This window comes from Sphaeramia orbicularis, chromosome 18, assembly GCF_902148855.1.
Source record: "Sphaeramia orbicularis chromosome 18, fSphaOr1.1, whole genome shotgun sequence".
In the NCBI taxonomy this organism is placed as follows: domain Eukaryota; kingdom Metazoa; phylum Chordata; class Actinopteri; order Kurtiformes; family Apogonidae; genus Sphaeramia; species Sphaeramia orbicularis.
Genome location: NC_043974.1, coordinates 4868513 through 4881614, shown reverse-complemented (window position 1 = coordinate 4881614; position 13102 = coordinate 4868513). Strand labels below are relative to the sequence as shown.

General features: G+C 39.0%; 1 protein-coding gene across 1 annotated transcript in view; it reads left to right on the top strand.

Moving 5' to 3' along the window:
- LOC115438212 (uncharacterized) overlaps positions 1-13102 on the top strand; it is a 59756-nt gene that overhangs the window by 23547 nt on the left and 23107 nt on the right. The window contains exons 11-20 of the mRNA XM_030161654.1: positions 1-632; positions 3957-4099; positions 4676-4721; positions 4819-5128; positions 5220-5254; positions 6769-6924; positions 7906-8034; positions 10812-10850; positions 12075-12200; positions 12281-12407. The exon at positions 1-632 is cut by the window's left edge and continues 179 nt beyond it. Of these exons, the coding sequence (XP_030017514.1) occupies positions 1-632; positions 3957-4099; positions 4676-4721; positions 4819-5128; positions 5220-5254; positions 6769-6924; positions 7906-8034; positions 10812-10850; positions 12075-12200; positions 12281-12407 (1743 nt within the window). The remainder of the gene's footprint in view (positions 633-3956; positions 4100-4675; positions 4722-4818; positions 5129-5219; positions 5255-6768; positions 6925-7905; positions 8035-10811; positions 10851-12074; positions 12201-12280; positions 12408-13102) is intronic.

Here is a 13102-nt window from a genome sequence, read left to right as displayed (position 1 = left end):
AAGCGTCTGTGAAGACGGACATTAAAAAGGCTGCGGTTAAACCACCATTAAATGAAGGTGGAAACAGACCTGCCAAGACCCCAGAAGGTAAGTCAGCTGCAGCAGGAGCAGGAGCCAAACAGAAGGTGAAGGAAACAGCTAGCAAGGGTTCAAGGGATGCAGGTTCTGAGATAAAGGCCTCAAAGTGTGAAGGGTCTAAAACACCAAAACACACAGCTAAGGCTCCTGGAACAGGGAAGAAGACAGTTCCTAAACTGGAGGCCAGAGCAGAGCCCGACAAAACCATCGTTGAGACAAAACATCCTGAACCCATGGAGGTTGGAGAGATGAGAGTTGAGTCCACGAAGGTCGAAAGTAGCACGGGGGTGACGGAGGCAAACGCAGCTATTCCAGAGGCTGTACCAGAAATTCCACAGGAAAGTCTACTGAGAGCCAAGAGTCTCCACCTACACCTAGTACAACAGCACATACTGAATTACCTGCAAAGGGTAGTACTCAGCAGCCTCAAACTGCCACTGCAGCTCCAGAGAACATTGTTCTACAACGTAAGGACCAAACAGAGGCATCACAAATTCAACAGCGGGCTGCAGACGTCCTCTCTGAAGCTACTATGGAGACAAACCTGCAGGAAGGTATGACACTGAATGGATAGATGGATAAAGTATGTTTTAGATCAGTGTGTTTGCCCAAGATATTCCCCAATTACCCCTCCATTAACACCATCTACAGTTTGTCTTAAGTGTGGTTTTCATTTTTAGTTTACCAGATTCTATTCCTGGAGACCGTTTCCATTACAGGATACTACTGACTTTACAGTACCTGGTCGTCATAGTGATGCAGTGCGTTACATCCGTGTCGTCTGCTCAGAGAGTTGCTGATAAACTTGCTCGTTGCGTGTTGTCTTGTCAAGCTCATGCTGAATTTTTACGTCGGCCACCAATAACTGAACCCCCTGGACCGGCCATGGTGTAGTTTTATAGGCTGTCATCATGTGGATTAACCTATTGCTATTCAGGACTTGCAGCTGATGTCACTGGTCATGTGACTGTTGTTTACACCGCCATATTGGTAGGCACACTATCTGGTTCCAGAAAGTCAAAACTGTTGCTTTATATCGTGTTTTTCTTTGGACTCGTTGTGATAAAGGGACCATAGATGAGTTTCAATGTTTACTAAAAACTGATGCGTGCGTAACTCGGAGGCAAAAACACAAGTACCAGCTATCAGCCGGCTCACATCAGCCACGTACACCTCCAGGCTCTCCCCCGGAACTCGTCAGCGAGCCAGTCCATTAGCTGTCTCTGTCCAAAAGCTGACCCCATCTTCTCTTTCACGGCCGCATAATTTGACTTGACCGCATCGGGAAGGCTGTCCCATAGCAGAAAAGCAGACTTGCACAGACAGGTGGGGGGGTATTCTCACCAGCTCCCTGCTCAACTCACCAGTGTCACCTGCCGTAGCTCCGACTGCCACTTCCAGCTGAGGAAACTTTGGCTGCCATCGCCGGCAAAGGGAGTAGGTAGATCCACAATCACTCTCTCTCTGTATAGGGTGATAGGCCAGGGAAGCCCTCCTGGTAGGTTTAAAGGGGTCTTCATCACCGTACCACATGATGACAATTCTTTTTTTTCCACACCGCTAAGCGCAACAGGCACGTGGGCTAACTATACTGAAGAGCTACACTAGCCGCGGTAATAACTATAAACAGCGGTCGGCAGAACAGAACCACCGCTGCCACCAATGGAACTGAGCAGTCTTTTTGCCTAACTTATTGTAGCACTTACTACATGTTAAGTATGTTGGACCAATACTAGGTTCGGCAAAGAGCAGTAAGGAATGGTAAATAGAGATTAAAACACCACAGACCAGCTTAGTTTTTAATGCCAGTTGTTATATATGAAATAATTAAAAATTTACAAAACCATTACTTCATAGCAGAAGACAATTTACACATGCATTACACAAAAACACCCCACCTTTTATATGTCATGTAATAAATGACATTACATGGAAACCCCTTTTTCTTATGGAAAAGAAAAGAAACACAATTCCTTATTCTTTTGGTTAATCTAAACCTATTTGGTTTCAAAAAGCTAATTTGAGCTCATTTTAAATCTTATTTTTATCCCTATCTATATTTAATACTTATTCAGTTCTTATTTCAATTGTTGAAAACAGTAAGTTATTATTTTAATCTATTTATCAAATTTTAACTCAAAACAGGCCTATTTTAGTATCATGAAATGATGTATTATCTTCCTATCAGTATTTAAACTTAAACCAGTGACTTAGTTTAGCATTTCAATACCCAGCTTATTACCAATTTATCAGGCAATAGTATAAACAGAAAAAAAATAATACATTCAGAATCAACATAAGCAAAACATCCACAGTTCAACAAGTTCAAGAAACAAGTTATGAACCAACTTGGTGGATGAATTTCAGAAATATCAGTTTGAAAGTTCTAATTAATCTGTCTCTCAGCAAATCAATGCAAAAAAATCCGCGAAAGCTAGCAACCGCGCTAGGCAGTCCATGCGGAGTCTGTTCGGAGTCCACATGATCCGAAGAACAAAAGGAAAGAAAGAGAGCCGCAGTTTAAGTGAAACCACTCTTACCGCGTTGTAGAAATCCACTTGAATCCAGAATATTGAGGGCTTTAATCAGTCCAACCTCGATTCTGCTGAATAATGTCTGCTGCCCCACAAAAAGAAAAAGAATCCACACGATGAACAGGTCCAGTTATTCCAGATTAGTCCTAAAACGGTGGCTCGCCATCACGATCAGTCTGTGTCCATGTGCGTGTGCATATGCTCCGGCAGTTCACCATGCACTTCAGCAGTTCTTAATTAAACTAAAAAAAATACTGTTCAACATAACCACAGTCTATCACAATAGACGAAACGGGAAAGAAAGAAAACACTTTTAAACACAAAATAAAAGGGTGAAACCTTAATATTTCTGTCGGCCCGGCTCACGGGTTCAGCTCTGTACCGTCATCCTCCATCTTACACACCTGTCTCTGTTCGCGTATCCTGCAACAGGAACTACTAGAGCCGTTCTGATTGGCCGAACAGAGACGCAGTCTCTTAAAGCAACAGGATGCTTATTTTAATCAACTAATTGAAAGAGTAATTCACTAACAAAGATGAAATATTGCTTTTAATCTTATTTATCTGTTTTTATCACTAGTTTTATAACAAATATGAAATTTAAAATAATGAAATTTGGCTCAGCATATTTATACTATTTATTAATAATATTTATTACCTTAAGCTATTTTGACCTGGGTTACATTATACTTGGTGAAAGCTAAGTAATAAACGGCACACAGGAGTTTAGCAGGTCCATCGTTTAACACGTTACGAACTCGGCGTGACTTCCCCCTCCAAGACTTGATGTATGCATACGTCACATGAAACTCATTTATTGCAACCAACCGCAACACATGGTTACCATGATCACACTGCTTAAAGCTTTACGTTATTGTAGATCTACACAGGAGAAAGATATATATCACCAACAATGAGCAATTGTATGATCCAAGGAAAGCTTGCCTACCAGTATGGTGTCGTAAACAGAAAACCATGTGATCATGTGACGTATGTGCAAAACCTGAATATTTACTGTCAACTTCCGCATCTGTTTTTGCACAACGACGGGTCATATAGACAACTGTCTGACCAATCAGTGGTCAGCAGTGTTTACACCCCAGAAAAAGGCCAAATCAAATCGAGTTGAGTCAAACCGGTACAGCGTAGTGGAAATGCGGCATTTTTAAATCATGGCTTACTAGCTTGTGTCCATTTACCAGTATTTGTCATTACTATTATCGCCAGGGGTTGTATTTGCTCCTAATGTCTTTGTTATACTTTAACCCTTTGGACTTGATTTACATTTAAAATGTATTAATAATGTATTTAAATGGATAATGATATGTATGTTTTTCTTTTTAGATTCTACTCTTTCAGAGAAAACAGAAACAAATGTACCAATATCTGAGGTTGCTTCCAAAACCAAGATGCTGGATATGGATGCATCAACAGTTGAAGTCACCCCCCCAGTTGAAAAGACAGAAACAAAAGCTTCAACAGCCAAGGTCACCTCCACAGTTGAAAAGACAGAAACAAAAGCTTCAACAGCCAAGGTCACCTCCACAGTTGAAAAGACAGAAACAAAAGCTTCAACAGCCAAGGTCACCTCCACAGTTGAAAAGACAGAAACAAAAGCTTCAGCAGCCAAGGCCGCCTCCACAGTTGAGAAGACGGAAACAAAAGCTTCAACCGCCATGGTCGCCTCCACAGTTGAGAAGACGGAAACAAAAGCTTCAACCGCCATGGTCGCCTCCACAGTTGAAAAGACGGAAACAAAAGCTTCAACCGCCAAGGTCGCCTCCACAGTTGAAAAGACAGAAACAAAAGCTTCAACTGCCAAGGTCGCCTCCACAGTTGAAAAGACCGAAACAAAAGCTTCAGCCACCAAGGCCGCCTCCACAGTTGAAAAGACCGAAACAAAAGCTTCAACAGCCGAGGTCGCCTCCACAGTTGAAAAGACAGAAACAACAGCTTCAACAGCCAAGGTCACCTCCATAGTTGAAAAGACAGGAACAAAAGCTTCAACAGCCAAGGCCGCCTCCACAGTTGAAAAGACAGAAACAAAAGCTTCAACCGCCAAGGTTGCCTCCACAGTTGAAAAGACAGAAGCAAAGCTTCAACAGCAAGGTCACCTCCATAGTTGAAAAGACAGAAACAAAAGCTTCAACAGCCGATGTTGCCCCCACAGCTGAGAAGATGGAAAACAAATGCTTCAACAGCCGAGGTCGCCTCCACAGTTGAAAAGATGGAAACAAATGCTTCAACAGCCGAGGTCGCCTCCACAGTTGAAAAGATGGAAACAAATGCTTCAACAGTTGAGGTTGCCTCCACAGTTGAAAATACTGAAACAAATCCTTCAACAGCCGAGGTCGCCTCCACAGTTGAAAAGACAGAAACAAAAGCTTCAGCAGGCGATGTCGCCTCCACCCCTGAGGCCATGGCAGAGCCCTCAGCGTCCACAGCTCCTGCAGCTGCCAATTCTCCTCTGACTGTCGGGGAAATGTTGCACAAGGACCTGCGACAAGCGAGATTTGGTAAGAAAAGTCTTTCTTTGATGCATGTGCATTCATAACCTTTTCTACTTTTCTTCTTAACATTTTCTTTGTTTTTTTTTTTTCCCCACAGTGTGCCTTAAAATCAAAAGCATCTTCAGCCCAAACGTAAGTCACTTGTAAAGTCCAGTTCCCCTTTGACAGGGTTTCTCATCCTTTTTTGAACCAACCCCACTAACAGTACCATGAACCTTCTGGTGCCCCCCCATGCCCGAAAAAAATGCGTGGAATGGGTGGGGGGGGGGTTGTAATTCTACGAGTAACACAACAGACCTGTGTGGAGGACGTGGTGGATCATATAGGTCTGTAGATAAAGCTGTGAGAAAGTGAAAGTGAGCTCCCCTCAGTTTATCATTGACTACCTGCTGCCCCCCAGAAACTATGTATTCAAGGCACTATTTCAGTATTATATGCATGAATGATATAGAAGTGGATCCAAGTGCATCAGTGCTTTGATGGGATTTGGAGGAAATATTGGTAGTTGAAGGTGATGTCAAATGGAGCTGAGTTCAACATCTGGAGGTTAAGAGAGTTGGACGATCAATATATGGAATCAGAAGATGGATCCAACTAGGAATCAAACAGTGAACTGTTTCTGAGGAAGTCTAGGACAGTGGGACAGGTAGGGACAGGAAGGACAGGTAGAGACAGGAAGGACACACATCCTTCAACAGTAGGCTGTATCCAGCCATGCATGGGAGGCGTTATTTGTAAGGGTTCACATCCATCCATCATCCATTTTCTCCCAGTGTCACTGCAGCGCTTCTATACAGGATGGGAACGTACATCTCCTTCACTGAATGTCATAACCAATCTAGAGCAGGGATGGGAACCAGTTCAGAGCCAAAAGTTGTGGCAACTGCTTGTTTGTTAGTGAGCTAATGAAACAGTTCCTTCACCCACCGACGTTGTAAGATATTTACATGCAAACAACAAATAAAATGACTTTTTCAAAGGGGTGAAATGAATCCATAATAAGTTCAGTCTCACATTTGTTTTATCCCCTTTGGTAAATGCATGTTCTTGTCTGAACCTTTAAATTGAAATTGAAAAAACATTTTCGTTAACTGAAATAAATAAAAACTATAATTAAAAGAAAAAAACATAACTAACTGAAACTGTATTGTGTATTTACAAAACTAACTAAAACATAAAAGTTATGGGTAAAATTCCCTTCATTTTCGTCTTTGGCGATGTCTGATTGATGTGAAATAGATTTATTTTTGAGCAATTTTAGCTAGCAGCACCATACGACACTTCATGGTCCGTCACCTCTTGTGGTTTAGAGTTGTCTTCTCATCCCCACTCTACCTGGAAACATATATACAACGGCGAGCAAGATGAAAGATATGAAAAAGCTGAAAATTAAGCATTTAGATAAAAACAAAAACTAATAAAAACTAGCAAACCTGCTCTAAAAACAAATTAAAACTAACTGAATTAGAGAAAAAAAACTTCAAAACTAAATAAAACTAAACTATAATGAAAAATCTAAAACTATTGTAACCTTGGATTGGACTCATTGGTGGGCCGGTTTTGGCCCGCAGACCACATGTTTGACACCCCTACTTTAAATGGACTTGGTGCTGACTGTCTCTTTTTTTCACCCTCGGTTCTTCTAGTTTTTCTCCAATACGGAGCGGAGGCAGCTGCTAATAACTGGCCTTCCACTGTACTTCGATGGCTGCTACACAGAGGATGACATCGCCAAACTGTTCAAACCTTTTGGATTTCAGCATCATCAGGACACCATCTATGTTTTTCCTCAGTGCCAACTGGTACGCATTGTTTACAGTTTGTTTGGTTAATCACTTAACTATGAATCTGCTGCTAGTTTAATATGTTACGGCTCATTCCAGTGCGCGAGTCATGTGATTTTTGTTGCTCAGCTGTAGGGATGTAACCATATGAAAATTTATATCATGGTTATTGTGACCAAAATTATCACGGTTATCATTATTATCGCAGTATTGTTGAAATTGTGCGCAAAATGTTCAAAAAGTACTAATACACAACCTGAAATAATTTAACCAAATTGTATTTTGAAAAAAAATTAAAAACAACAAACAATAAAACAAATAAAATAACTGGCACAATGTACTTGCTCTTGGCAGAAACATTCAAGTATTAACCCTTAGGGGTCTGAGCCTATGTTGTCTGTTTTTCAGTACTTTTGAATTTGCCTTTATATACTATATAAAGAAATGTTTACTATACCCATGTTTGGTATCTTTTTTTTTCAGCACAACTTCATCTATATCATCTGTCTGTTATTTTTTTTTCTCTTTAACCTACTATATCAACATAAAAAGCCAGAAAACACAAAAAAAATGTAAAATCCGATTTGAAAAATGTATATGATTTATTGCATAAATAACACAAAGATGCTTAATGAACCTTTTCAAAGACTTTAAAAGTGAATATTGGTTCCAAATATTAGGTATATGCAATTAAAATTGTAATAAATTAAAACTATTCTCCAATATTTGACATAAAAGCATATCTTTACATAGGGGTTTTGTCTGGAAAAGTGAGGTAATCAAACACGGTTATCATGATAACTAGAATTTAAACGGTAATACTAACCATTGGCAATTTTACCGCGGTTTATCGTTATACCGGTAATCGTTACATCCGTACTCAGCTGTAATGGTTTGAATATGTATAATCCTGTGTTTGGAGTTTTCACAGGTGATAATGACTTGAACATGATTTGTCACCAGATTCATGTGGACCTGTTTTGTCTCTTTTTCTTCTAGGCGTTGGTTATGATGCCGACTATCCAATGTGTGCACAAGGTTATGAAAGCCTTCACCAAGAATAGACGCAAATTGAAAGGGAATTTAATTACAACACACGTCATAGAAAACAGAATCTCTATGACTCCGGTAAGAATCCATCAAATATTCAGTCCTCTAAAGTTTCCTTCATTCCAACATAGGGCTGTGTATTGGCAAGAATCTGGCGATACGATACAAATCACAATACTAGAATCATGATACGATATATCACAATATATCATGATACTCTTAAAAACGTAATTTTTATTTGTTTCTTTTTTTTTAAATGATTATTTCCTGGAAGAATTGAATTACACCAGAAATACACTCAAATACTAAACACATTTTTATTTGATCAGAATAGGATCTAATGCTAAAACTAAACGTTAAAACTTAAATTATGTTTGACAGACTTAAGCTTAAGTTGAAGCAGTTTAAGATCCTGTTCAAATGTTCATATTCTATTAGTACATGTTTAACGTCCTAACATTATTTTTGTGAAATCCTAATAAAGGAACTAACATTATTTAAAACTATACCTACTGATGTGGCATTTCTCACAGCACTTAGTAAAAGTTTGAACATGAACAACCCGCCTCCCTCCAAAGCCCCGCCCACTTCCCTCTGCCTGAGCTCTGAGGCTCCTCTCACCTGATGCACTCGGAGGAAGCAGAGGCGGAGGTCTGGTCCGCTTCGGTGTGTTCGCGGACCCCTCCCTCAGTAATCAGATACATCATCCATCTGCCGCGGGCCCGCGGCTCCTATTCCATCAGGAGACCCTGATTTTAAGGGTCTGGTCTGTGCAGTACTGGGTCAGTGTCTTCACTGCACCACGGAGATGAGGTGCCCAGGCGACGGGTGTGCGCACTGTGAACACGTGGCCTCCGCGAATTTTCCATGGAAATTTGAGGTTTCATAGTCCATACATTTCTCATCCTACATAATCCTACATTGTGTGAAACCATGTAATTGCACCTGTATGAGTCCCACGGTCATAAAAGCTGACCTTTATGCAGACCTGTTTAGTCCAGTACATCAGACTTCTGGACTTTTATCTCCATCCTACTTTCATCAGACTCCTGTTTGTTCCCCTTAGTTGTTGTTTCTGTTCATAAGTCTGTTTTTTCCCTTCCACATGTGCATTTCAGTCCTATCCATTCATATCCTTAAACAGTAGACTGTGGTCAGTGACAGGAGAAGCAGCGCGAGTGAAGCGTCAGATTCAGAGGTACACATGTCGGATGCGGGGACAGCGGTAATGGATCGGATGCTGGATGGCCATAATAGATGATTGACAGGAGGCTCAGCCAGGTTCGGCCAATTATTTCATTCGGACCGAATAAAATGATTGGTCAGACTTTTATCAGAAATATATGAGAATTAAACATTTTTGAGTTTCAATACCAGGTGGATTTCTTTTACATTTTAGTTTGACACACACTTATTAGGAGCATTTTAAGATGACAAAAGAAAAGTGTAAAAATGCCACATCATACGGTATAGCTTTAATAGAAAAGTGTTAAATAATAAATAAAATATAAACATAAAAGAAAAACAGTAAACAAAAATGAACCTCCACAATATCTGTATTTGAATAAATACTTAAAAATATCGATAGAGTACTTTTCAATATCGATATAGTAATGTGAAATGAAATATTGCGATATATTGCAGAACCAGTATTTTCTCACACCCCTGTTCCAACGTTACTAAATAATAATAAAAAAAGTAGTAAGACACAATAGTCTGATAGATCAACCAATAATCAATACAAGTTCTGGGATGACAAGAGATTTTACAGATTGCTGTTACTATCTTTGCTCATTTGTGTGACATTAGGTATTTAACCCTTTCATGCCTGACGTCCACATGTGTGGTTCTAAAGGTAATATTCTCCAAACCACCGGGGGGCAGTCTGTATAGACCCTGAGCAGGTAGAGCAGGTCATACAATCAACGAAGGGTTGACAGTTTGAATCCCGCTCTGTCCTAGTCAGTCTGTAGTGTCACTCACACTGGTGTATGAATGCGTTTGAATGTTCGGTGGTGGTGGGAGGGGCCATTTGGCGTGGAATGGCAGCCACGCCTCCTTCAGTGTGCCCCAGAGCAGGTGTGTATGCAAACGTAGTGTCATTGTTCATTCATATACCATACGTCAGTGAAGTGTTGATTAGGGGTGTTAGAAAATATCGACTCTGCAATATATCGCGATATTTCATTTCACAATACTGTATCGATATTAAAAAGTACTGTATCGATATTTCTAAGTATTTATTCAAATGCAGATATGGCGGAGGTTCATTTTTGTTTTTTGTTTTTCTTTATTGTTTATATCTTCTTATTATTTAACACTTTTATTAAATAATGGTTAATTGAAGCATCTTAAAAGCACATTTGAACAGGATCTTGAACTGTAATGTCTGTAAAACATTTAAGTCTGAACACAGGTACATTTTGTGATATAGCATTAGATCCTGTTGTGATCAAATAAAAATGTGTTTAGTATTTGTGCATATTTCTGGTGTAATTAAATTCTTCCAGGAAATAATCATTTTTAAAAAAGAAACAAACAAAAAATTGCCTTTTTAACAGTATCATGATATATTGTGATATATCGTATCGTATTGTGATTTGTATCGTATTGCCAGATTCTTGCCAATACACAGCCCTAGTGTTGATGAACTCTGGGCTCGTGCATTATTGGATTTAATTATTTGTCAGTCTGGTGCAGTGCTAAATGTGTTATATTTTCATGAAAAAAGTTAGAACAAAATTGACTGTTTCCATTTCTTGTTGCTTGTTGTTTGTATATAGCATAGTTTGAAGTATGGTGAACTGTGAAATATAGTCTTCCAATTAACGGTGGCTCCTTTGTATTTGTCTCAGATTGGATTTTATAAATCACTAATGAAGCGGATAAAGTTTGTAAGTAATCGATCTTCATTCTCATATTCCCTCATTCTAGGTCTATAAAATGTCTTGTGTATAATTTGAATTTGTTTGTGTTGTAAAACTTGACTGGTTTTTCATTCCCTGCCTACAGTATGTCCCATATAAAAGCTAGAGAAGGAAACACTACAGGCGACCCTTAGTCTATTACAGTGAGGTCTTGAAGATTTGAGTTTCCTTTTTATTTTATGGGACAAATATTAGCTAAAATATGATCAGAAGTCTTAGAAATAGATGAAGACAACCCATTTTTACAAACAGGGATTGAAAAAAACATTGAATTAATTTATGTAGGTAATCCATCATTAAATTTTTGAGTAGTTATGAGTCAGGTGTTTCAGTCAGATGATAATCATGTGAGTATGGAAGGTTTTATCACTTATAAAAGGCAAATAAGAAAAGGTTTTTTTGGGTGGTTTCAGTAGTTTTATGATCACAGCTCATTTATGCAGAAAAAATAAAAATCCCACTGTTTGTGAATGTAGGTTTGTTAGAAATATGATCTTAGACTACGTTCAGACAGCAGGTCTTAATGCATGATTCAGATTTTTTGGTAAAATCTGATTTTTTACACATTAAATGCGACTTCTATCAGTTTTGAGTCTGAACTGAATGTGACCCTGAAGTGACCCACATGCACTAAAGAGGTCCTGATGGAATACGTGACCATGCAGACACACACTGTGTTTACAGAAGGAAATATGGTTTTCCTCCGCTCCTCCTCCTGGGACGAACAACTGGGACGTTTGTCGCATTTCAATGACGTAAAGGTTGGATAAATGCGACCTGGACGCTCAGACTGAGGTTACATTGGAAACTATCAGATCTGTATCAGATTTAGGACCACATATGAAAGTGGTCTGGGTCAGATTTAGGACCACATATGAAAGTGGTCTGGGTCAGATTTAGGACCACATATGAAAGTGGTCTGGGTCGGATTTAGGACCACATAAGAACGTGGTCAGGGTCGATATTAGTGCTGTTCAAACTGTCTTTAACAGATCAGATACAGGTCACATATGGGTGAATAAATTGGATTTGGGCCACATTTACCTGCATCTGAACGTAGACAAAGTGTTTTTTTCCTTTATTTTAATTTGAAAAATTACCAAGTTCATCATTTTGTAATAATGTCATGCTGTTGTATTTCTGTTCTTTTGACATTTTGTTTTGGGTATTCACTTCCTGTTCACCACACAGCAATGTTCTGATGATGATGAAAGCATCATCTACATCAAAAACATTTCACCCAGTCAGATCAAGGAGCTCAGGGAAAAGCTGTGGAAAATCGACTCTGTCAAAAACTTCCTTCCCCTCCTTAACAAGGTAAACGCACAGTGGTTTATGCACATCTGCTTTTAAAATGAGCTGCTGGTGTCATACGTGTGTGTGTGTGTTTGGTTCAGGTGTTTGTAGAGTTCGAGTCGAGCCGTGACGCTGATCGGCTGGGAGTTTGGCACAGCTTCCTGAATCAGACACCTCCCTATGAAATCCACCGTCTGATGCAACCGCACGGCATAGTTCCTGCACTTCGTATGTCACTGCAAAAGAATGTCTTCATTTCACACAAATTACATCATGTATTTTCATTTGAAGCCCTATTTTGAAAGTACATTGTAGAGAAATGAGCAGGGCAGGGATGTCAAACTCATTTTAGTTGAGGGGCCACATACAGCCTAATATGATCTAAAATGGGCCAGACCAGTAAGATAATATAAATAATAGGATAAGAAGTTATAAATAATGTCAACTCCAAAGTTTTCTCTATTTTTTTAAGTGAAAAAAACTAACATTTCATCATGAAAATATTTACATCTACGAACTGTACTTGAACGTAACATGAATAAATATGAACCTGAAAATTCTTTTAAAAAATAAGGGCAATTTTAACAATATTACACCTTAGTTTATCATTTATACATATGCATCACAACTTATAGATCACAGTGGATCTACAAATACACACAACATTTAGGAACAGGCAGAATATTGGTACAATTCCACATACTTCTCATTTGACACTTCAGGTTGTTCATATTTGTTCAAGTTATTCACATTTTTTGTGAAAGGCTAGTCTGTAAATGTAAACATTTTGGTGTAATTTTACTTTTTTAAAACTAAAACGGGAAAATTTGCAGTTTTCATTATTTATAGGTTGTGATAATATTTTACTGGTCTGATCTATTTTAGATTGAATTGACCTAATTTGACTTTTACATCCTTGATTG